The sequence below is a fragment of the Oryzias latipes genome, chromosome 18, assembly GCF_002234675.1.
Source record: "Oryzias latipes chromosome 18, ASM223467v1".
NCBI classification, from domain to species: domain Eukaryota; kingdom Metazoa; phylum Chordata; class Actinopteri; order Beloniformes; family Adrianichthyidae; genus Oryzias; species Oryzias latipes.
Genome location: NC_019876.2, coordinates 7,777,964 through 7,800,125, shown reverse-complemented (window position 1 = coordinate 7,800,125; position 22,162 = coordinate 7,777,964). Strand labels below are relative to the sequence as shown.

The 22,162-nt window shown below is 38.2% G+C and overlaps 2 protein-coding genes across 2 annotated transcripts; both read left to right on the top strand.

The window, feature by feature from the left end:
* The first annotated feature begins 288 nt into the window (after positions 1–288).
* Positions 289–14,643, top strand: LOC111946343 (L-selectin-like). Its single transcript, XM_023948994.1, has 4 exons — positions 289–293; positions 10,290–10,510; positions 13,627–13,726; positions 14,634–14,643. Exons 1-4 carry the CDS (start codon positions 289–291, stop codon positions 14,641–14,643), a joined length of 336 nt encoding a protein of 111 aa, XP_023804762.1.
* Positions 14,644–14,776: 133 nt separating this feature from the next.
* Positions 14,777–19,611, top strand: LOC110017059 (tenascin-R-like). The gene is made up of 5 exons (XM_020711551.2): positions 14,777–15,136; positions 16,387–16,644; positions 18,792–18,797; positions 18,947–19,026; positions 19,118–19,611. The coding sequence occupies exons 1-5, from the start codon at positions 14,821–14,823 to the stop codon at positions 19,196–19,198; spliced, it is 741 nt and encodes a 246-aa protein (XP_020567210.1). The 5' UTR covers positions 14,777–14,820; the 3' UTR covers positions 19,199–19,611.
* The last annotated feature ends 2,551 nt before the right edge of the window (positions 19,612–22,162 follow it).

Below are 22,162 nucleotides of genomic sequence, written 5' to 3'. Positions count from 1 at the left end.
GGGTAGCTTGTCTAGGTACTGTTGATTTGCGTTGTTGTGTGCGCTTTTTAAATGTACTTTTAGATTCGTAGGATTTTTCCCTTTGAGGAGCGTTCCACAAATTTTGTCTCCTGCTTCAACTACAAGGCACTTACTTTAGTTTTCGACGCTGTTATATTAGAAAAGTCCCAAATAGGACTCTCCCGCTTTCTCCCAACTTTTACTGCAGCCATCACGCTCATGTAAACGTCTATGACAACGCTAGCCGGCAGTGTCCGACAGACATCATGTGACGTCACAGACTACGTGATGCCGTAAGGTTCAGATTAAAGCCCTGCGCGGGACTATTTTCTTCATCCTGCGCCCGCTGAATTTCTGACCAATCCCGCCCGCTCCCGCAACGTATGCGTTACACTCCCGCCCACACCCGCAATATGTATGTCCACTCCCGCCCGCAACCGCAAAACTCATAGAATTTAGTCCCGCACAGTAATAGAGATGCATTGATTTTGTATTGTCTCCCGTCCCGCAGGAAAAAAACACGTATTTGTATTGATATTATTAAAGAGATTCATGTCCCTCCTCCAGCCTCATCTTTTCATGCATTCCTCTTGTGTAATTTGCAACTTAATTATTAAATATATTTTCACAAATCCCGTTCGGTTAAAAGTGTGCGTGTGTGCGCGCGCAGACAGACGGCCTGAAGCGCGCTCTTAGTAAGAGGCGGGGCGGGGCGCACCTCCAACAACAGGTTAGATGACAGAGGCCATTGGGCGTCTCTACCTGGTGCCTTCACGGAGCTTCAGTACATAAGAATCCAACAGCCGCTCAGCCTAACGTAGTCCGCTAATATATATTCATGAGATATTCATGGCAGCACTGATCCCGCGGTTTTTTTTTCTGCCGCCCGCTCCCGCCCGCAGCACAATTCAAACCACCAATCCCAATGCAGCCCTCTAGTTCAGATACACAGTAAAACTAGCAGGGTGAAGTAAATAGACTTTATTTCAACCCAAAAGACTTATGTATTAACAAAGACGAAAACGAAGTATTTTTTGGGGTTAATATTATTTAGTTTCAGTTAGTTTTATACACACAACAAACAGTTTTAGTTAGTTTTCGTTTTTTTAAAAACTCTCGTTTTTATTTTTATTTCAGTTAACGAAAATGTTTTTTCAGTTCTAGTTTTAGTTTTTTCGTTCGTTTTCGTTAACTATAATAACCTTGGCTGGGTGTGCAATAAAAAGTGATATTTTGTCTTTTTTTCCGGTTCAGCGTTACAGCACGGACGCGTGTGGCTCACGGCAACTAAACAACTATCTTTAAGTGACTTAAAGGTATATTTTATTCAAAAGAAAAAGAGCTGACCATGGCACCTAAGAAAAGCCATGACTTAAAATGACCTTGAAATGATTCTTGATGATATCCAAGCTGTGTTGTATCTTTTCATGGAGCAAGTGACCGCTAAGCTAGCTCCTCTCATGGAGCTAATGGAAAACTTCCAAAGACTCCAAGCTCAAAACGAGCAACGAGATAACCGGGTCGACATTATGGAGAAAAGACTGGACGATGTGGAACAACAAGCAAGATAAATAATGTCATTCTCACTGAATTACAGATCAAACCTCAGGCAAAGCTAAATGCAGCTGGAGTTAGCATTGCTAATACTAATAGCACTAGTATTTCTAGTAGTTCTTCTGAATCTGGGAGCGATGGAGAGACTCTAGAACACAAAGTGGAATCATTTCTCACGTCTAAAGGGATTTCCCTGGATCTACCCACCATCGAGACCTGCCACCAGGTCTCGATGGTGATGGTGGGAGACCTGCCACTGCCCAGGAGAAAGGAGACGGATAAACCAGCGATCCTCATCAGGTTTTGTAAATCAAAAACACAAGCTAGCTCTGATGAACCAAAGGAAGAATCTGAAGGGATCTACTGCTTATCTTAATGACCTTCTGACCAAAAGGAATGCTGAAATCGCCAAACATGCCAGGCTCCTCAGGAAGCGTAAGCAGATTGAGAATACTTGGGTTAAAGGCTGCAGGATTTACGTCAAACCACTCGGTCCACCGGACCGGTCCAAGGTTCTGGTTGTGAACACCATGAAGGACTTTGAGAAATGTTTGATCACGGACGTCTGAACCAACATGCAGTAATAAATCAAAGAGCCAAATAATTTCAAGAAATGATAGATTCATCACTTTCTCCTAAATCTGAAGTCACCCTGATTTTAAGCAGAGTTCTGACCTGCAGACAACTTGACCAGAATTTACAGCACAGCTGATATCAGCTGAAGAAGGAAAAGGACCTTAATCTAATGTCTGCACTCATAACGCTGAAGAGAACTATAAACTCTGTTTAAACCCAGAGAACATCTCTTAATCTGCAGAAGAAGGAATACCAACCTTGGATAATCGACAGATTATGGACCCTTTTTTACTGTTGATTTTAGGGATGGATTCTGTAGAAAAGACAAAACTTTATCCTAGATATCATTTTGATCATCTGATTGGTGCCTTAGTAATGACATGGGACAGGGAAGTGTGTGAGTTTCCTTTAGCTTCTCTAAAATATCAAAGGATGTACTTTAGGTCAATCTGAGGAACTCCCTGGAGAATGCAAGGTGGGAGGGGTCAGTATGGTCCAGTTCATATTTAAAGCATTGGTTTCAACATTAGCTCTGCCCTAACAGGTCCATTTGGTACAGTTCAGTCCGTCTTAGTATAATGGAAACGCTCAAAATACCAGACTGGAACGAACCGGACCACTTAGTGGAAAATAGGTTTTATACAGCTTATAAGTAGGCGTGAAATAGGTGACACACAGGTATGACGTACAATGTTTTTAAACCCCCCCCCCCAATCCTGCAGAAGTGGCCCTTTGGTACTGCTCACGTATGTATTACTGTTCACCATAAGCAGAGCTCTGATTTGTTGTAGAAAACAAATGAGCAAATATAATAAAGCTATTCTATTCTATTCTATTCTGGTCTTTTCCATAAGGAGTTTGTCTTTTCATTTCCTTTCAGATATCTCTCTTTTTTAAGTTGTCCTATTTTTCTTTTAAAGCATATTTCTGAAATAAAAATGATCATGTTCCATTTTATTTTTTTCTCTTCTATTCTGCAGAAATCCTCAGCTGTCACACAGATGCAGGATCAATAAAACTTTCATATTAATGAAATACTAATGGACCCCTGACTGTGTATTTTTAGTCTTAATTTTACAATTCCTCACAACAAAAGGAATGTTTGCAAAATAATGAATTAAATCCAAGCACCTGATGTAGTTAGAGGGCACAGACGTCCATTCCAGCTACTGCTAAGGCCTGCAGCCACTAGAGGGCGCTGTTTACCTAAAGGTAAACATTTGTTTAATTCGACATTTAAGAAGTGAGGTCATTATACTGGGTCCTAAAAACCTCAGAGATGCTGTGTCTGCTCAGATAGTCTCCCTGGATGGCATAAGTATAGCCCCCAATTCCACAGTTAGAAACCTTGGGGTTTTATTTGACCAGGATTTATCATTTAAGGCTCACACATCTCAGGAGTGTAGAACGGCCTTTTTTCACCTACGGGATTTTGCTAAGATCAGAAATATACATTCCAAGAGTGATGCTGAATAACTCATCCATGCATTTGCTACGTCTAGACTGGATTAGTGTAACTCTTTGTTAGCAGCGTGTCCTAAGAGTTCCTTAAGAAGTCTTCAGCTTATTCAGAATGCAGCAGCTAGATTGTTAGCAGGAACTAGCAGAAGAGATCACATCACTCCTGTGTTAGTTTCACTTCACTGGCTCCCAATTGAATCCAGAATCAAGTTCAAGATCCTCCTGTTAACCTATAAGGCCTCACATGGTATGGCCCTGTACTTTATCAAAGACCCCATTGTCCCTTACCACCCAAACAGAACACTTCGCTCACAAAAATGCAGGACTGCTTGTTGTTCCTAGAATCAGTAAAAGTACAGTTGGAGGTAGAGCGTTTAGCCACCAAGCCCCTGTCTTATGGAATAAACTCCCAGCTCATGGAAGAGAGGCCGACTCAGTTTCTACATTCAAAGTTAGACTGAAAACTGCTCCTGCCCCTACACCTGGCTGTGGAATTTGTCTACGGCTTGACTCCGCGCCCCTGACTGTCCCCCCAACTGCTGCTGGATGAAGCTCGTCTGCTGGACTTTAAATATGTAGTTGTAGAATTGGATAAGATAATTCTTCTGTAAGAGTTCTGGTAAACCGCCTGTCCGTCCTGGGGGAGGATCCCTCCTTCATGTGGGCACCCCTGAGGTTTCTTTGTTTTTTCCGGAATCCGTTTTTTTTAGGAGTTTTTCCTTACCGAGAAGGGGGTTCTAAGGGCAGGGATGTCCAGTTCAGCTTAGTCAGTTTAGTTAAAGTTATTTTTGTTGCACTGGTGATGATTGGTTTGGGGTTGTGAGAGCCTGTAAGCTAGCAGGAAGGCAAATAGATGATGGGAAAGGGGCACCAACAATCCTACCCACAACTCAGACGAGAAGTTCCAATGAAATACTGCAGAAACCTTCCTACTGAACACATGTATTAGGCTTTTGTATTTTATTTTTATTTGAATTAATTCTGTGTTAACGCATTAATGTTGGCAACCCTATTTTCTGCTATTTATCTACTCTTCATTCATTTCTAAACCCATTTTTATTCCTGGTCATGGTCTCCAGGATTCCACCTACCCAGCTCTTAAATGGCAAAGGGCACCGCAGACCATCACAGGGCAACACAGAGACAAACAAATAAGCGCACTCTCAATGACCCTATAGGGGCAATTTAAGATCACTAATTAACCTATCAATCATGTTTTTGGACTGTGAGAGAAAGCTGGTGAATATCCACGCATGCACCGTCGTGCAGCCCCATCTGTTCCTCAGCTTTCCTTTGAAGCGAGATTCCAATTATCTCTTGCGATATTTTAAATGGGCTCCTATTTGTCTTTAAATTATTATTATTATTAGACAAAAAAAAGGTTGTTTTCTTGGACATATTTTCGGTGGAGTGGCAGTATTGTATTAGAAATTTGCCTTGGAGTTGTGGGCGAAACCGTTGTTGGAGAGCAACCCAACCCCCAATACCCCTCCTCGTTGTTTAGAGCTTAGGATATTTTCTTTGTCACGATGTATATTTTTCCACACTCAACATTGTCGGATTTCCATAGAATATACCAAAATATTTCCTTAAGCTTGGTTAATAAATGAAAATGCGTTTTGTTTCCAACACAGCTAAATGTGACCAAACCTGTACTTCTAAAACAGTTTAAGGTGCCTAAATGGTGCTTGAACAGGTGCTTTCCAAACACATTAACTGTGATGAAGCAGTGTGACAGAATGAAGGAGAGGGCTTGAATTTATTTTCTTGAGAATCTGCACAGCAGCGATGCATATCCGTTTTCCCACACGAGGAAGTAACTATATATTTCACAGCTCATTGCCACATCAACAGTCTTTTCAAAGCTTTGTAAATGAAACTCTGAACCATCCGGTTGCTGAACTAGATACTTTTTCTGTGAAGTACAGCAGAATTGTCACTCGCTTTGCCTTCAGCAATTTGACTGAAGCACGTCTGCACGGCCTCACTCGTTTTTCTGAGCCTGCCATAAAGCAATAAATCTGCGTTTTTTACATGCTTCACACAACTTTCACAGAATACCAATTCCTAGTTCAAACTAAGTTGCTTATGTATCACTGAGTGCAGTAACAACAACAATCATAAAACTCAGAGTATAAATCTACAACAAGGTTTTCTTGAGATCATGTCTTTTTAGGGTTGAGCTGCTGAAAAAGGCTGTCAACCAGTGGTCGGGGGTTTTAGTGGAAAGCAAAAGAAAAATGCTGAGTTCGATTTTGCTTATAAATGTTGTTCACTTTTTGACATATTTCTTCAGGGGTCGCCACAGTGAATCAACTTTGACTGATCCGCACATTTGGTTTGGCAGAGGTTTTTACGCCCAGATGTCCTTCCTGACACAACCCTGTATTTTATCTGTGCTGGGGACCGGTGTTCTAACAATCTATCCTACCACATGACATTTTCCCACCTGTAGCAAAGATGTGTGACATCTTTTAAGCTGAACGCCATGAGCGTAGCGCAGAGTACGAATTTTAGGGCTGTCAACAATTAGTCGACGATGTCGAATAAAGACTGACAAAGTCGCAAAAAATGGCAAAATAAAAATAGCATGTAGTAACCACAAGATTAAAGTGGTAGCACAGATTTATGGGCGGTCTAAAAATGAAACAGAAAATTATGACAATTTCAGTCTGCACTACACTCTCTCAGTGGCAGCATGACCACATGGAAGGGCATCTCCGCAGTTACCACAAAAACATAGATTTATCTGTTAAACCAACAACTACACAAATTACTCTTCCATCTTCATTTTGAATTAAACTTCCAAGCCACTCAACTCGTGCAAATGCAAATACGCATGCGGTAGGAGTATTCATAGCCGCGGACATGCGACCTTATTCGGTGGTGGAAAACTCCGGTTTTAGGCATTTAATTAGCGTGCTAGAGCCACGCTACGAAATCTCAAGCAGAACGCATCTCACAGCTGCGGTGATTCCCTCCGTGTACAATAATGTAAAAGAGAAAGTTATTGAAGGTCTGAGCAGCGCACATTTAGTTGCCTTGACTACAGATTGCTGGACATCCAGAGCAACACAGAGCTTCATGACTGTCACAGTACATTACATTAATGATGACTGGGAAATTCAGAATACAGTCTATCAAACTCACACCATATATGAAGCACACACAAGCAAACATTTAGCAGAAGTACTGAGGGTAGTGGAATGGAAGTTGGACAGACAAAATTCAACCATCCCTGTGACAACTGATAATGCTAAGAACATTGTCAACGCCTCAAATGCAGCAGGATTGTCACCACACATTGGATGTTTAGCCCGCACTGTGAATCTAGCCTCCCAGAAGGGGTAGGGAGTAAACCAGATTTCCCATCTTTTGGGCACAGTCAGGAGGGTGGTCACTTTTTCCACAGAAGTACCACTGCAGCAGCCATCTTAAAGTCAAAACAAGACATGCTTCAGCTTCCTCCTCACAAGCAGGTTTAAGATATCATTACAAGGTGGAACTCCAGCTATGATATGATCACACGCTATTTAGAGCAACAAGCTGCTGTCTATTCTGCACTTGCAGAAAAAGACATAAGAAAAATACCAAAGACCTTATCGCCCTCTCCGATCAAGATGTGACTGTTCTGGAAGATGTATGTCAGGTACTGAAGCCCCTGAAAACAGTCACAACCTTGATGAGTTCCGAACAGCAGCCTACTGTGTCTATGATCATGCCCCTACAACACACCATCCTGACTGTAACACAGTGAAACAGATTCAACAATTGTAAAGGATGTTAAATCTGCTATTGCGGCAAACTTTGAAGAGAGGTATTCAGACCCAAGACTTCAACGGTTCCTGAATGAGAGCACTGCCTTGGATCCTAGGTTTAAGACTTTTCCCCACCTGGATGACAAATCTCAGAATGAGATCTTTAATTGTCTGGATGAGAAAGTTTTGCAAGAGCACCCCACACAGGTATGTGATGCATTTAATCTAATGTGATGAAATAACCATCTTATTCTGTAAAGTAGTTTTTTTCCCCTTCACATTCATAATATTTCAGGCATAGGACTAATCACAATATGCTTTCTGTTTCTTGTTGTCACACTTAAATATAATTTCTGACTGTTCCTTTCCATTTGTAACATTTAAGTGAACTTTTATATATTACATTAAAATTCAGACCACATAGAAAAGCACTTACGTAAATAACAGTATCTTGAATTTATTGTGGGTTGTATATATGCCAAGTACATATACCATATACAGTGGATGGGGTTACAAGCAGTTACAAGTATAATGTGATAGCACGTGCAGCCATCACTGTAAACTTGTGATAGTGTTAAATGAAAGAAACACTTTCTGATGCCATTTAATTACAAAAAGAAGACACAAAAGTATTAAGTATGACTATAGCAATCTAAACTAATCGTTTTTTTTCAAGTCTTAATCTTTTAACGTGTTGTGCATGTGCACAGGATATTAAGGTCTAAAAGCTGAAATATTTTATTTCCTGTTTCAAGTAAAATTAGATAACCCTGTTAGTTTTTTTGTCATTAGACAAAAGTTAGTGGCAACTGCCCCTTATCCAGATCCCAAAGGAATAAATCAAAGGTTATTTATGAAGAGCAACTAATGAAATTTTTAAATATCTAATGCCTTATGTATTATTTCCATCAAGGTGCTTTTAGAAGAGGCTGTTTTTCAGGGTAAAGTTTTCCAGTACCACTGCATTCTTGGACTGCAGGAAGGGGAGGAGTATTTCTAATGTGTTGGAGGAGGAAAGACAAAAAGAACAAGAAATAGCGAACAGGAACACAAATTCCGAAGAACTTGTTGAAAATCATGATATCTAGTGAGATGTGTTGACAGCAAACGGCTCATTGTTATGCAATATACGCTATTGCAAGAAAGGAACATTAATGATTTATGTTTTTCTTTTAAAGGTTTAACTCATGGATCATAGAGTGATCATCCTCATTTTTGCAGGTCAGTACTTTTTATATGAATACTCAGGATTTCTTTTTTATATCAAAAGAATTTCCTTTTAAGTTGCCGGGATCGGCTCCGGCAGCCCGTGACCCTGACGGGGATAAACGGAAGAAGATGAATGAATGACTAAATGTACATTTGCTTTGGTCTTTTGTGTCCTCAGTGTATACGTTATGGAGTGAAAGGAAGTACAAATACTAAATCTGTGGATCAGATTTGTGGTCACATACATTTGGTGACTCACCTTTTTCCAGTTTTTCTCATTTTTATCTCAGGCTTATGTTTATGTGGGAAACACTGCCCTCTTTAGGCTTTATTCACTGAACCAAAATCTGACAGATCAGTCACTTGTAACATTATGGTATGTTTTTATTTAAAATACTCTTTATAAAAAGAAATCAAAATGTCTTAATTTTACCATGTTACAGCAAACGTGCTTTGCTTAAGAAAACCTTATGAACCAGCTGAAGGTGGATTATTCAGATTTTTGTTTTTAGAGTAAGGATTCCTTATTTGTTTAAAGATATACACCACATAACACTGAAGAGCAGATATAAAGCAATGCGGATAAAAAGGGGTTCCGATTTAAATAAATTGTACTTGACTAAAGTGATTCCACAACCTGTAGGTTGAAGTTTCCACATCAGAAACTCTCAGTTTTGGCAAAGTATCATAAAACATTACCAACAATTAGTAATGTCTATAAAGGTATTTTTTTATATATTACATGTTCATTTACTGGTGAATTACAGTAAACTCTCACCTTAAGGCAAGTGAGAGAAAAATGCCACCAAGAAAGCTTTTTTTTGTATTTGTAAGGCTAATGTCAGTTGCAATAATGGCATATGCTTGATGCTGTTGTTCAATGTCCTTACACCACATTCTAGTCATCAGTAAGAAATACTGCACGCACAGGCTGTGCAGGTGATTCATGGAAATTGAATAAATTGTACTTTTATTGTCTAATTATTGTCCAATCTAACTAACAGGATGGTTTCAACGAGACAGCAAGGAACACACACACTAAAGAAATTTTTTCTTCTCACCTACTTCACCTTTACTTACCCTTATGTATTAGTTAAGTGTCACTCACAGAATGCTCATAGAAAATATTTGCATAGAACATTTTCCATTCATGGGATCATCAAAGATCTACCACCTCTCTGTTTCATACAGACCACCCGTGTTCCCCGTACAGGTTTTCCTTTTTATTTTTTTTTACCGCAGACGCCCTGTATCCACCTGTAAGGGCTGTTGTGACTCAGGGTTTTTGGTGTATTGTACCGACTCCTAATGATGACAAATTACTTGCTGTTGTCTTTTCCAGACCTATCTTATCATTTTTAAAAGGACATATTTCACAATTTTTACTACAATATCTTGGCCTGAGAAAACAGTAACTGGTAGAATGAGTGGAGGTGTGTCTGTCTTTTTAGGTTTTATAGATATTTAGAATCTACTAAATTTCAAAAGTGATATTAATGATGTTTTTTAAGTTAATGCTGAAAGTTCTGAAAGCCACATTTCAAAGTATTGATTTGTGACTATGCGGAAAAACCACAAAATCTAACCCAGCCCATTTTTGACATTCAAGAAACTTCATCATACATTCCCGATTGAAGATGTGTTGACAGGACCTGAGACAATCAGCTAATGTCAAGACTATGTACCTCAACTGCCTCTGGCATTTCCAGTCTGTACTGCAGTGTAACCCAGCAGGAAGAAATTGGAGAGAAATAAAAAAGGTTTTTTGTTTTTTTCTCCAGGAGCACTTCTCAGTGTTTCCTTTGCACAGACTCGTCAGTTCTACTTTGTGAACACTCCTTTAAACTGGAGAGATGCTCAGAGTGTCTGCAGACAGAACTACACTGACCTGGCCACCATAGAGAATACAGCCGATGTTGATGCAGCTATTGTTGCATTATCAAATTATACAGGTGAGTATTTCAAGTTGGACAGATAACCAGAGTGGACTTATTTTTAACCACTGACCTTTTAGTGTGTACAAACACTCTCACTTAACAAGATGAGAAAGCCTGTAATCTTCATATATCTAATCTATGACAGAAAATATAAGAAACAATTATCCAGAAAATCAAATTGTCTGATTTTTTAAATAATTTATTTGTAAATTATGGTGGAAATTAATTATTTGGTTAATAATAAGTTCAACTCAATAATTTCTTATGTTGTCTTTGTTGTCAATGACAGCAGTCAAGCATTTTCTGTGAGTCTTCACAAGGTTTTCATAAACGGTTGCTGGTGTTTTGGCCCATTCCTCCATGCAGATCTCCTCTAGAGCAGTGACGTTTTGGGGCTGAAGCTGGACTTTCAACTCCCTCCAAAGATTTTCCATGTCGTTAAGATCTGGAGACTAGCTAGGCCACTCCAGGACCTTGAAATGCTTCCTCTGAAGCCACTCCTTTATTACCTGGGCAACGTGTGTTTGGTATTGTCAAAGTTAAAGTACCATTATCTGTCACACACCTAAGTGTGTGAAATTTAATCTCCGCTTTTGACCCATCGCCTGACATACCCATGGCTGTATGTCATGCTGAAATACTCAGCCGTGTTCAATCGTCAATGCCCTTGCTGATGGAAAGACATTTTTACTCAAAGTCTGACGCTACATGGCTCCATTCATTCTTTTATTACAGGGATCAGTCGTCCTGGTGACATTGCTGAAAGCAGCCCCAAAGCATTATGTTTCCACCCCCATGCTTTACAGTAGGTATGGTGTCCTTTGGATGCTACTCTGCATTCTCTCTCCCCCAACACGACAAGTAGAGTTCTTCCCAAAAAGTTCTATTTTGGTTTCATCTGACCATAGGACATTCTCCCAGTACTCTTCTGGATCATCCAAATGCTCTCTAGGAAACCTTAGATGGGCCTGTACATGTGGTGGCTTTAGCAGGAGGACACATCTGGCACTGCAGGGTTTGAGTCCCTGGCGGCGTAGTGTGTTACTGATGGTAGCCTTTGTTACTTTCGTCCCAGATCTCTGCAGGTCATTCACTAGATCCCCCGTGGGGTTCTGAGATTTTTGCCCCACGGGGTGAGATCTTGTGGGGAGCCCCAGATGGAGGGAGATAATCAGTGGTGTTATATGTCGTCCATTTCTAAATAATTGCTCTCACAGTTGATTTCTTCACACCAAGCCCATTACAGATTCAGTCTTCCCACCGTGGTGCAGGCCAACAATTTGGTTTCTGGTGGCCTTAGACAACTCTTTGGTCTTGGCCATATTAGAGTTTGAAATGTGACTGTTTAAGGTTGTGGACAGGTGTCTTTTATATAGATACCAAGTTCAAATAGGTGCTATTAATACAGGTAACCAGTGGAGGACAGAGGATCCTCTTACAGAAGAAGTTACAGGTCTGTGAGAGACAGAAATCTTGCTTGTTTGTAGGTGAACAAATACTTGTTTTCCACCATAATTGGCAAATAAATTCTTTAAAATCAGACAATGTGATTTTCTGGATTTTTTTCTCATTTTGTCTCTCATAGTTGAGGTTTACCCATGATGGAAATTACAGGCCTTTTTTCATCTTTTTAAGTTGGATAACTTGCATAATTGGTTGCTGACTAAATACTTTTTTGCCCCACTGTATTTGTGCTTCCTTGTTATCAATCAGCTTTTTCTGCAGCATTTCTAAATACACTGGTAAAACTCTGCAAACAGTAGATTTCTAGTAGTTTTTTTCAGAAATCACACATTTGACGTTCATGAAAAATATGCAAATATGTCATATTTTGCTTTGCTATCCTTCCTGATCTTGTATGCGCTCCAGTGGATGCCTCCCAATGCCTCTCAATGTTGGTAGTTGTATCATGTCTGTTTTTTTTTTTTTTAACTCAGTTCTTTTTCTTCTAAAGCACCTTGCTCAAATTTTGCTTCAGTTTTTTTACATCAACATTAAAACATCATATGTGACCATTTTAACCAGGAAGAAAACAAAGTACAATAAACTTATGCTGCCCTAAAATATAAGAGCTGTCACTTTATTAAAATTACTGGGAACAAACTGAGCATTTTGTAAAACGCAGATAATTACACTTTTTTAAGTTTTATTTGAAATCTTTTTAAATACCAAAAATAGTTAAATGATAGTGATAATGATGTGATTTAACACAGGGAAAAAGCCAATGGAGTTTTTGCAGGTACTCGCAATTGTACTGACTTTTGCTTTTGGATCAAGTTTATCTAAATTTTTCCATTAGTTCAATGACAGAATGAATTCTTTTTTTTTAAAGGGAAAGCCTGGATTGGTCTTTACGATAACATGGTGAACAGTTGGAGGTGGTCTTTGAGTGACAGCAGCTTTTATGGAAATGGAGAGTCAACATTTAGGAACTGGAACTCTGGCCAACCTGACAATTACGATGGACAACAGTTGTGTGTTGATCTTAATTTTTTCAGCGGTCAATGGGATGACTATTATTGTAATGTGGCAGAGCCTTTCATTTGCTATAATGGTGAGTTATCTTTCAAATTTCATTAACTTCAAATGTGCATTCTCCTTGCCATATTCTTTTTCATTTGAACGGTTTATTAGTCTCCCATTTCAAGAAGTTTGAGTTTCAGCTCCATTCGTTGTACTTCAAGCTGAAGATCTCGATCAGGAGCTTTGCTTCAAAACATAACTTTTATAATTAAGCTGTCAGATTATTAAAAATGAAGTAAAATATTTATTTGATAGCAATAAATTGACCAGAATATCATGTAGTCATTTCAAATATCTGCAAAGCTTGTATATTGAAAATGTGTCCCTTTTGTCTCAAGTCTGTTTGGCAACTTAGAACCAATATTGTAAAAGTGTCCTATGTTGAATTGTTGACACTGGAAACTGTTATTTATCTTGAATTCTGCTGCACAAAAAGTGAACCAGCCAGTGTTTCTCAATCTTTAAAAATACCTTTGATTTATTAAGCATTGCATGCAACTCATGTATGAACTGAGAAAAATCTTCAATTACAAAAATTTTAAACCAAGAAGATATTTTATTTTTTGTTTTGTTTTTTGTAATTTGTGTTTTTTTTAATGTATTTGCAGGCACGGTTGCTGGCACACCCACTTACATTCTTATTAACACCCGATTGAACTGGACAGATGCACAGAAATACTGCAGACAGAATTATGTGGATTTAGCAAGGTACAGTTGCACTAATCTTTGCTTCACCTTGGATCTGCCGTCCAGACAAACCTCTTCTCTGAAGGAAAAAAAAGAAAAAATCACATTAGTTGATGTAAATTTAGGATGCACTAAGTTTTTCTTTGCCCCTATCTGTACACCTTTTCTATGTTTCATAGTTTCCTGAAGCTATTTCTCATTTTTGTAATGCCTGAACTGTACCTTGTGACTTCCAATTCCTAGTTTTCTAACAATAAATCTTTTACCTATAATCACAAAATAGTTGGATATATTTAGATGAACCCTTTAACACTGGAACTTTTGAGTTTTTCTAACTCTTCAACTGTTTATGCAATGAACATAATCTAGCATATTCTGAAGCTTCTGAAGTTTTATTACAGCTATCATAAAGCGATAACAGATTGAGCCACACTAAGCAAAAAACTGTTGAATTGTTCTTAAAAATCTATTTTGCAGTCATTGTCCCACAAAAGTGGTGGCTTATTTTGAAATTTAAATTAGAAAAGCAATGTTTTTTTATTGCATAAAACACCAATAACACGGTTGAAGCGTAATGCTGTGTTACTTTAAAAATTGTAGCACAGTTACAGTAATTTGTACGAATATAGAATAACTACAGAACAAGTTAAGAAGTTGAACATTTATAGAAGATATGATTTTTAGTTTTTTTTCCTAATAATGCGAGGTTGCTCCGAAGATACTAAAAAATAAACATTTTACAATATTAAGAAGAACTTACCATCTAAGCTTTTTCATTTTTTTTGCTCTAATATCAATATTTTCTTTTTACAGCATACGGAACATTGCAGAAAATAACATCATTAAAGCCCTATCAGGAAGTTATTGGACCTGGATTGGTCTGCATCGCCAGAAAGTGTGGTCTGATGGGAGCCAATCTGTGTTTCAGTACAACATAGTCAGTCAACCGAGCTCTACTGGAGAACAATGTGTTACTGTAGAGAAGTCGAGACAATGGTCAAATAATTACTGCTCTTCTCAATTTCCATTTATTTGTTACAAAACAGGTATGTATGTTCAAGTACTACACTTATTATAATTCTGTATTTTACTGTTGTCAGTTTAAAAAAGGAGACATGATGTTATTGATACCTAATAATAAAATCAAATATTCAATTCTTTGTGTTTCATTCTCAGCTCCTCTGAATGCGAAAACTTTTACTTTATTGAGAAGAACAGAGACTAATGTCACTCTGCAGTGGAGTAAGATCATCAATGCCAGCTATGTGCTCCAGTTTAATGGTACAGAGAGGATGATTGCAGCCCCTGATGGTGATGGACCAGTAACTTTCACAGTCTCATCTCTCAGTGCTGGAACAACATACACATTCAATCTTTACTCTGTTTATGGAAACACCAGAAGCACCGGAGTACAACTGACCGTTACAACTGGTAAAATGATCTTGATTTTTATTTATTTTCCCTAAAGGAATTCAGTTTAAATGTTAATAAAGGTTAGAGCAGCCACCTATTTGAGACAAAGGTGTGAGAAGTTGTGTTGTTGATTCCAGCACATGGCCAGAAACTGATAAAGCAGAAAAATCCAAACAAACAGTACCGGTAGGGTGCCTTCTTATCCTTGGTAGTGATAATAGTTTGAATCCATAGTTGGGCTGTTATGCACCTCTCATTCAGGGGATGAGAGCATAACGTTAAAAAAAGCAAAACCAGACAGTAATGATGATAAAACTCCAGCAACTTGTTTTTTAATTCTGCTCCCTCCTCCCACCATTTCCTTAAATCCTCCTCCAAATTCCTTAAACCTCCCCTTTTTTTCCTTTTGTTTTATCCTCCGTCTGCAATATTCCACTGTCTTCTCTCCTATTCTGGATGGTCCAACAAAAGAGATACACAAACATAATCAATATAAATAAAGTTAAGCTTTAAATACAAAAAGGGGTTAACACAAAGGATATTCTTTGTGTGTCAGAAGATTTATAACCCCCTACAGTAACAGTAAAATCTGTCCAACACTAGAGGCCTTTAGCTCTGAAATGTTTGCTAAGCTGCTGGACAGGAGAAGTTAGAAAAAAAAGGAAAACCCAAATCATCCATCCATCCATCTTCCTCCACTTATCCGGGACCGGGTCGCGGATAAGACTTAAAACCACCAAATAATATTTACTACAGTCCAACCCACCCCCTCTCCCATTGCCTGGGTTGGACTAAAAAGGTATTTAAAGTCGTCCACCAATCTTCCTCCAATCCAGAGCAGCCACCAGTCCTTCTCCCTTTAGTCCTGATCACCTGGGTAAACAAAAAGAACCTCAAAAACAGACAACTACCTCTCCATAATAACACAGATAAATGACAATACAACTCAACCCCAAAGAAAACATGTACACAAGTATGACAATAGGTCTAACAGGCCATGACAAACTCCCAAAGAAATTGGGACTAAACTCCTCCCTCTTTCAAATTTAGTGTCAATGGTTAGAATTACTGAGGGATTCCAGACTATGGGTTAACTGAGTTTCTTGCTCATCCAGTAAATGTGTAAATGCAGATAAATACATTTTAACTTAATTGTTTAAACTAAAGTCTTATTTACAACTTTATAATGTGTGTGTGTCTTTTTACTAAATAGATGTTCTTTGTTCTTATTTTTTACATCTTTAATATTTCCTTTGCTTCTTTTTTAGCTCCTCAAAATGCAGAAAACTTTAGAGCATCTGCACAGACTGAGACCAGCATTACTCTTGAATGGAGTAGAATGAACACAAATGTCAGCTTCATCCTGCAGTTTAATGGAACAGAGACAAACATCAGCGCAACAGAAGGAGGAGGACCTGTATCATACACGGTCACATCACTCACTGCTCGCACAGAATACACCTTTACTCTCTTCTGTGTGTTTGAAGGAATAAGAAGCAGTGGAGTGAGGGTTACTGCATTAACGGGTAAGACTCTGCGCTTGGTAAACTGGGAGCCGGTTTAGCTCGGGCTGGTTTGCGTCGCCTTCCGTCCGTGAAACCTGGGTTAAACTCCGGGCTGCTCCCTGTTCCCTTCTCTACCTCTGTGCCGGTTCCAAGCCCGGTTTGGGAAGGTTGCATCAGGAAGGGCATCCGGCGTAAAACATTGCCAAGTTTACCATGCGACTTGTTCGCTGTGGCGACCCCTGATGGGAGAAGCCGAAAGAGGAAGAAGACTCTGTGCTTGGTAAACTGTGCTTATGCTCAGGATGTTCTCATACTAGCCTGTTTTGTTTGAAGTTTTTTTGTTTTCATTTTAAATGATAATCAACATGAACCAAAAGGGACTAGGCTGAAGCCTTCTGTTCACACCAGACTTCATTTGCTTAGTCCAGGGGTCGGGAACCTATGGCTCGCGAGCCATATATGGCTCTTTTGATGGTCACATGTGGCTCGCAGACAAATCTTTAATTATACTTTTTTTTTTTCATTAGACCATTCCTTCTCGGGCGCGATGCGATGCCAGAGGCGCGCAGTAGTAGCAGTGCTTAGAGAGAGAAATCTGCGCCAGCGCTATCAGTTACTATTATCTATTATTTCACAGAGTTTGTACCAGCTGGAAACCTGTGAATTGACGTGCCTAAAACTGCGCGCTCCCGTCTCTGAGAAAGAGCGCGCAGATGCGGGGACGGGATGTGTGAGGGAGAAAGCAGAGGGTGGGGCTGAGGTGTTGTGGGGACCGGCAGCAGGTGAATCGCGCAGGGATTGTAAATAGGTAAAACCCACTGCCTGTCACTCACTGCAGCGTGTGAGTGTGTGTTTGACTCCCCGTCTGCATGTGAGCAGTCTTTGTCACATCTACAGAACATTCAGACCTACGATGACGTTTAAAGTCTCAACGCCTGCATGAAGCAGAAACTCACCACGGATCAACCAGACTAGACCATCAGCAAAACTACCACGAGAAATACTCATCATTTATTAGCAACAGCATAACAATGTTATTAAAAAGAATCCACAGACTTATTGTACTTTAAAAATGTTGAAATTAAATCAAATGCACACATTCAATTGTATATTTAGTTTTAAACAAATTGTCGCGGACTGAGTTGGATGACTGTTGGGCCGCGTTAAAAGTTCTGGAGTTCATTGAACGCGTCAAGCAGAGATCTGATTGGCTCTCAGTTCTGTCGCTCAGCCTGTTGTTAGGTAGTTTGGACCAATGGGGTTCAGCTATGGGCCGAATCAGGGAAATGGGAGGGCTGCAGCAGGAGCAGGGGAATGTAAAGTTGGGAGAAGCGCTCTCGTCTCGGCGGGAGAGATTCAGGAGTTGCTGAATTAATTGAACGGCGTTTGTTGCGGTCTGCAGTAATCGGAATAAAGAAATTTAAAAGAGGTTAAGTCTCCGTGCCTCAGTGTGGGGAAGGGACACTACATTATTGTATGGCTCTTTCAAAATTACATTTCAAAATATGTGGCATTTATGGCTCCCTTGGCCAAAAAGGTTCCCGACCCCTGGCTTAGTCAGTTTTTTTCGTTTCCTGAAAAAAGTGAGTCTTGATCAGGCATAAAAAAAAGGTTTTGGTACTTTGAAAGTGAACCTAGTTATAGTTCATTGTGCACATAAAATATCCGTGTGGACCAGATGGTCAAAGCAAACCATCTGTATTGTATTAAAAGGATGGTTCTCAGTTTCTAGTTTTCTTAGTGTAAAAGTTCATTTGTATGTAAATGTATCCATCCAGTTAATGCAGTTGAAATGCATGTTTTTTATTGGTAAGACATTTCAATCAGTACAAATCCTGATTTTATTAATCAACAATGTTTTACAATGAAATGTTTTACAATGCAATATAATTTTTGAGGATTCTTATGTTTCACTGGAATATTTATATTAATTTCTGATAAGAAACACTTACAACTATCTTAGAACAACAAACTCCAGCACTCTTCTATTCAACTGTAATTTTAGACATTAGCTCCATCGTTTTCAATGCTGCTACTTATCTGTCATTATGCATTTAATTATTTATTATAAAAGAAAACATGAAATATTTTTTTCCGTTAAAATTAACATGTAGTTATTTTTTTTTCACACGCAATCCTCCTGAAACGGCTATGATGTGGACTCTAAGGGCCCAGTAAGTCATTGTTTAAGATGACAACATAATTGCTATAAAATTTTGCTAAATTCAGTTTTGTGTTGAGCTTTTTTTCCTTTTCCAAAACACGTTCACTTATTATTGAAAAAAAAATGATATCAATGATTGTGTCACGTTTTCACCTATAGATACTTTGGTTCATTTGAACATGAGATTAAGCTCAGTGATTCAACAATCAGAGTCAGACCTAAATGAAGCTTTGGCTGAGGTAAGACTGGATTTGTTTATGATGTTCATTTATAAAAATCTTTAATATAGTTTATTTTTTTTTTAAATTATAACTTCTTTTATACTTTCAGTTCTTCAGACAAAACTGTTCCTTACAGCAGTTTTCCTTGAGGATTGTTCAAGTCGATGAGAGCATTGAAGGAAACACATGAACACAAGAAGACTCAATCTGCAGAGTTTTACTTGATGAATGTTGTAATTTCTCTACAACAAACATTTTTTTTAATAATCAGCACTGGTTGTGGGGATTGGGTTCATAGCTAATGGGGAAACTTTGGAGAAGTAAAAATAAATATTACATTTTCTTTGAAAACTTTTGAAGGTGTAGGGTTATTTATATATACATTTTTGAATAAGCAAATGGAAAATCAAACCAATAGGATACTCACTGAAAGTTATTCTTTATATGTTTCACCAGATTATTTTGTGGCCCATTTATGTTGATATTTAGAAATCTGCCCCAACTAAATTTGAAACTAAATAATCATAATATAAAGTATATTATTTAATAAATATAAAGAGGGAAGTGGGAGCAAACGAGTAACTCTTGCGTCATCCATTTTATGTATTTCGACTGTAACTGTATTACTCATAGTCATAAAATCCCAAATAAAAACTGATGGCCCATGTTTTTTACTGTTATTTTAAAGTGGTTAAATCACTTTTTTCCTTTATCAACTACTTTTGCATTTTTCCTATTTAGTTGTCCTTAGTTTAACCCATTTTTCAATCACTTAATTTAAGATTTTATTTTTCCACATATAATTTATGGTAATTTATTGGTTCAGCATTGTGTTTTAAAGCATTTAGCTGCAAAGAAAGGCGGGCATGTTTCTCATTTTTACAGTGCCTTGCATAAATATTAGGCCCCGTTGAACTTTTCAACCTTTTTACACATTTCAGGCTGCAAACATTAAGATATAAAACTGTAATTTTGTGTGAAGAATCAACAACAAGTGGGACACAATCACGAAGTGGAAAAAAATCTATTGGATATTTGAAACTTGTTTAACAAATAAAAAACTGAAAGATTGGGCAAGCAAAATTATTCAGCCCCTTTACCTTCAGTAAGGCAAACCCTTTCTAGATGTTCAGTGAGGATCTCTGAATGTTGGTCTATGATGATAAATAGAATCCACCTACGTGTAATCAAGTCTCCATGTGAATGGACCTGCTCTGTGATCGTCTCAGAGGTCCGTTTGAAGCGCAGAGATTATCACGAAGAACAAGGAACACACCAGGCAGGTACGTGATACCGTTGTGGAGAAGTTTAAAGCCGGATTTGGATACAAAAAGATTTCCCAAGCTATAAACATCCCAAGGAGCACTGCAAGCGATAATATTGAAATAGAAGGTGTTTGTCATCCTGTTGGTGTGCTCTCCTTCAGTGGCTGAGCCACAGACTACAGTAAGATACAACCAACAACAAATCACCGTACAAACTATCAAATCATGACGAACTAAAAACATCTCAGAACAAATGAATACTGAAAAACAACAGCAAATTACAGAACAAATGACAAAGTCCTGAAACACAAGAGCAAATCCAAGTGCAAATTACCAAATACTGAATCAAAAAAACAATCTCTGTACAAATTAACAAATCCAGACACGCAGCAAAGAAAAAATATACACGGCTTCTAACAGAAAAGGAACGTCCTGAATCCCGGATGTCACATAATATAAAACTATTTGTGTATGAATTTTTTACTTTATTTATTACAGTTTGTTATGTGGAGATTTTAAAAACATGAAACAGTCCAAAAACATCTTTTTTAACTTTATTATTACACTAAAAACTTAAAACAATTTTTAGCAAGGTAGCTATCCCTCCCTTTGGTGAGTGGAGTGCCCCTGTCCCAGGTGGAGGAGTTCAAGTATCTTGGAGTCTTGTTCACAAGTGAAGGAAGGGCGAAGCATTAAATTGACAGGCAGATTGGGGCAGGTCAGCTTTTGTGTGGTTGTGGTACTGGTCCGTTGTGGTGAAGAAAGAGCTGAGTCAGCGAAAAAAGCTCTCAAATTACATGACAATCCTCGTTCCAATACTCATCCATGGTCATGAGCTCTGCGTCATGACCGAAATACCTCAGTAGGTGGTTGGGTGCTTCCTTAGAAAGGTTACCGGTAACCTTTAGCTGAGATAGAGACTGAGTTCTTTAGAGAAGCTCAGTCACCCAAAGAGCGCTCGGAGTCGCAGCTGGTCTCTCCATTATGACTGATCCTTTTTTTTTTGTAGCTTTCCATTGAAAGCTAGATCCCATTGAATGTTTGATCCCTCGTGTAGAAATTACCACTTAAATCCTGAGAAAATGTTGTCTTTTCACAAATATAATGGGATAATAAAGGAAAGATTATGATTTTTGTGCAAAAGAACCAAACATAATGGAGAAAATATGAAGTGTCTGACCAGAGCACCTTATAAAATCGGATGTACCTAATAAAAGTTTAATCTCAAAGTTTAATCAATTTAGGTCATGAAAAAACAAAATAAAACTTTAAAAAAATGCTATATGTATGCACTACAAAAATGTATATATAGTTAAATCAATAGTAAAAGTTTGAGAATTAAACAAAAACTTTTGGTGGTAAAATGAAACATGTCTCATTTTGAAAAATAAATAAATAAATAAATAGTAAAAGAGAAACTGACATATAGGCAGCCTTAGTGCAGAAGTAATGCGATCAGCCTTCCCTGCCCAAGTGTCCACTCCATGGTGGAAATTCCAGGTGGTCTTGGTCACTTTTTGTTATTTTGCTATTATTGTCCTAACTTTGTAAGTAATATCAAACTAAAGACATTTTTGTTGTATTTTATTATTATTATGGGTGTGTATTGGCAAGAGTCTGGCGTTATAATCTGTATCGTCAGATACAAGTCACGATATGATATTTATCCAAATATTCAAACTTAGTTTTAGTATTAATACTCATTTCGAATAAATAAAATTGTAAAATGTATTTTATTCAATGACCATAACAAGTACTGCAACTTCACAGAGGCCCAAGCCTTTTTTCATACACTCAACATTGTTTGATTTCCATAGAAAGTAATTTTCTGTGTAAAAAAAAAAAAAAAAAAAGAAGAAACCAATACATTTTCACAATCATGGTTAAGA

Bases quoted from the DNA above. Each gene is read 5' to 3' on its own strand.
- LOC111946343 (XM_023948994.1), top strand. The intron at 10,511-13,626 runs GTGAGTATTTCA...ATGTATTTGCAG, and splicing joins TGCATTATCAAATTATACAG to GCACGGTTGCTGGCACACCC.
- LOC110017059 (XM_020711551.2), top strand. From the start codon at position 14,821: ATGATGTTATTGATACCTAATAATAAAATCAAATATTCAATTCTTTGT. The intron at 15,137-16,386 runs GTAAAATGATCT...CTTCTTTTTTAG, and splicing joins ACAACTGACCGTTACAACTG to CTCCTCAAAATGCAGAAAAC. The intron at 19,027-19,117 runs GTAAGACTGGAT...TTATACTTTCAG, and splicing joins TAAATGAAGCTTTGGCTGAG to TTCTTCAGACAAAACTGTTC.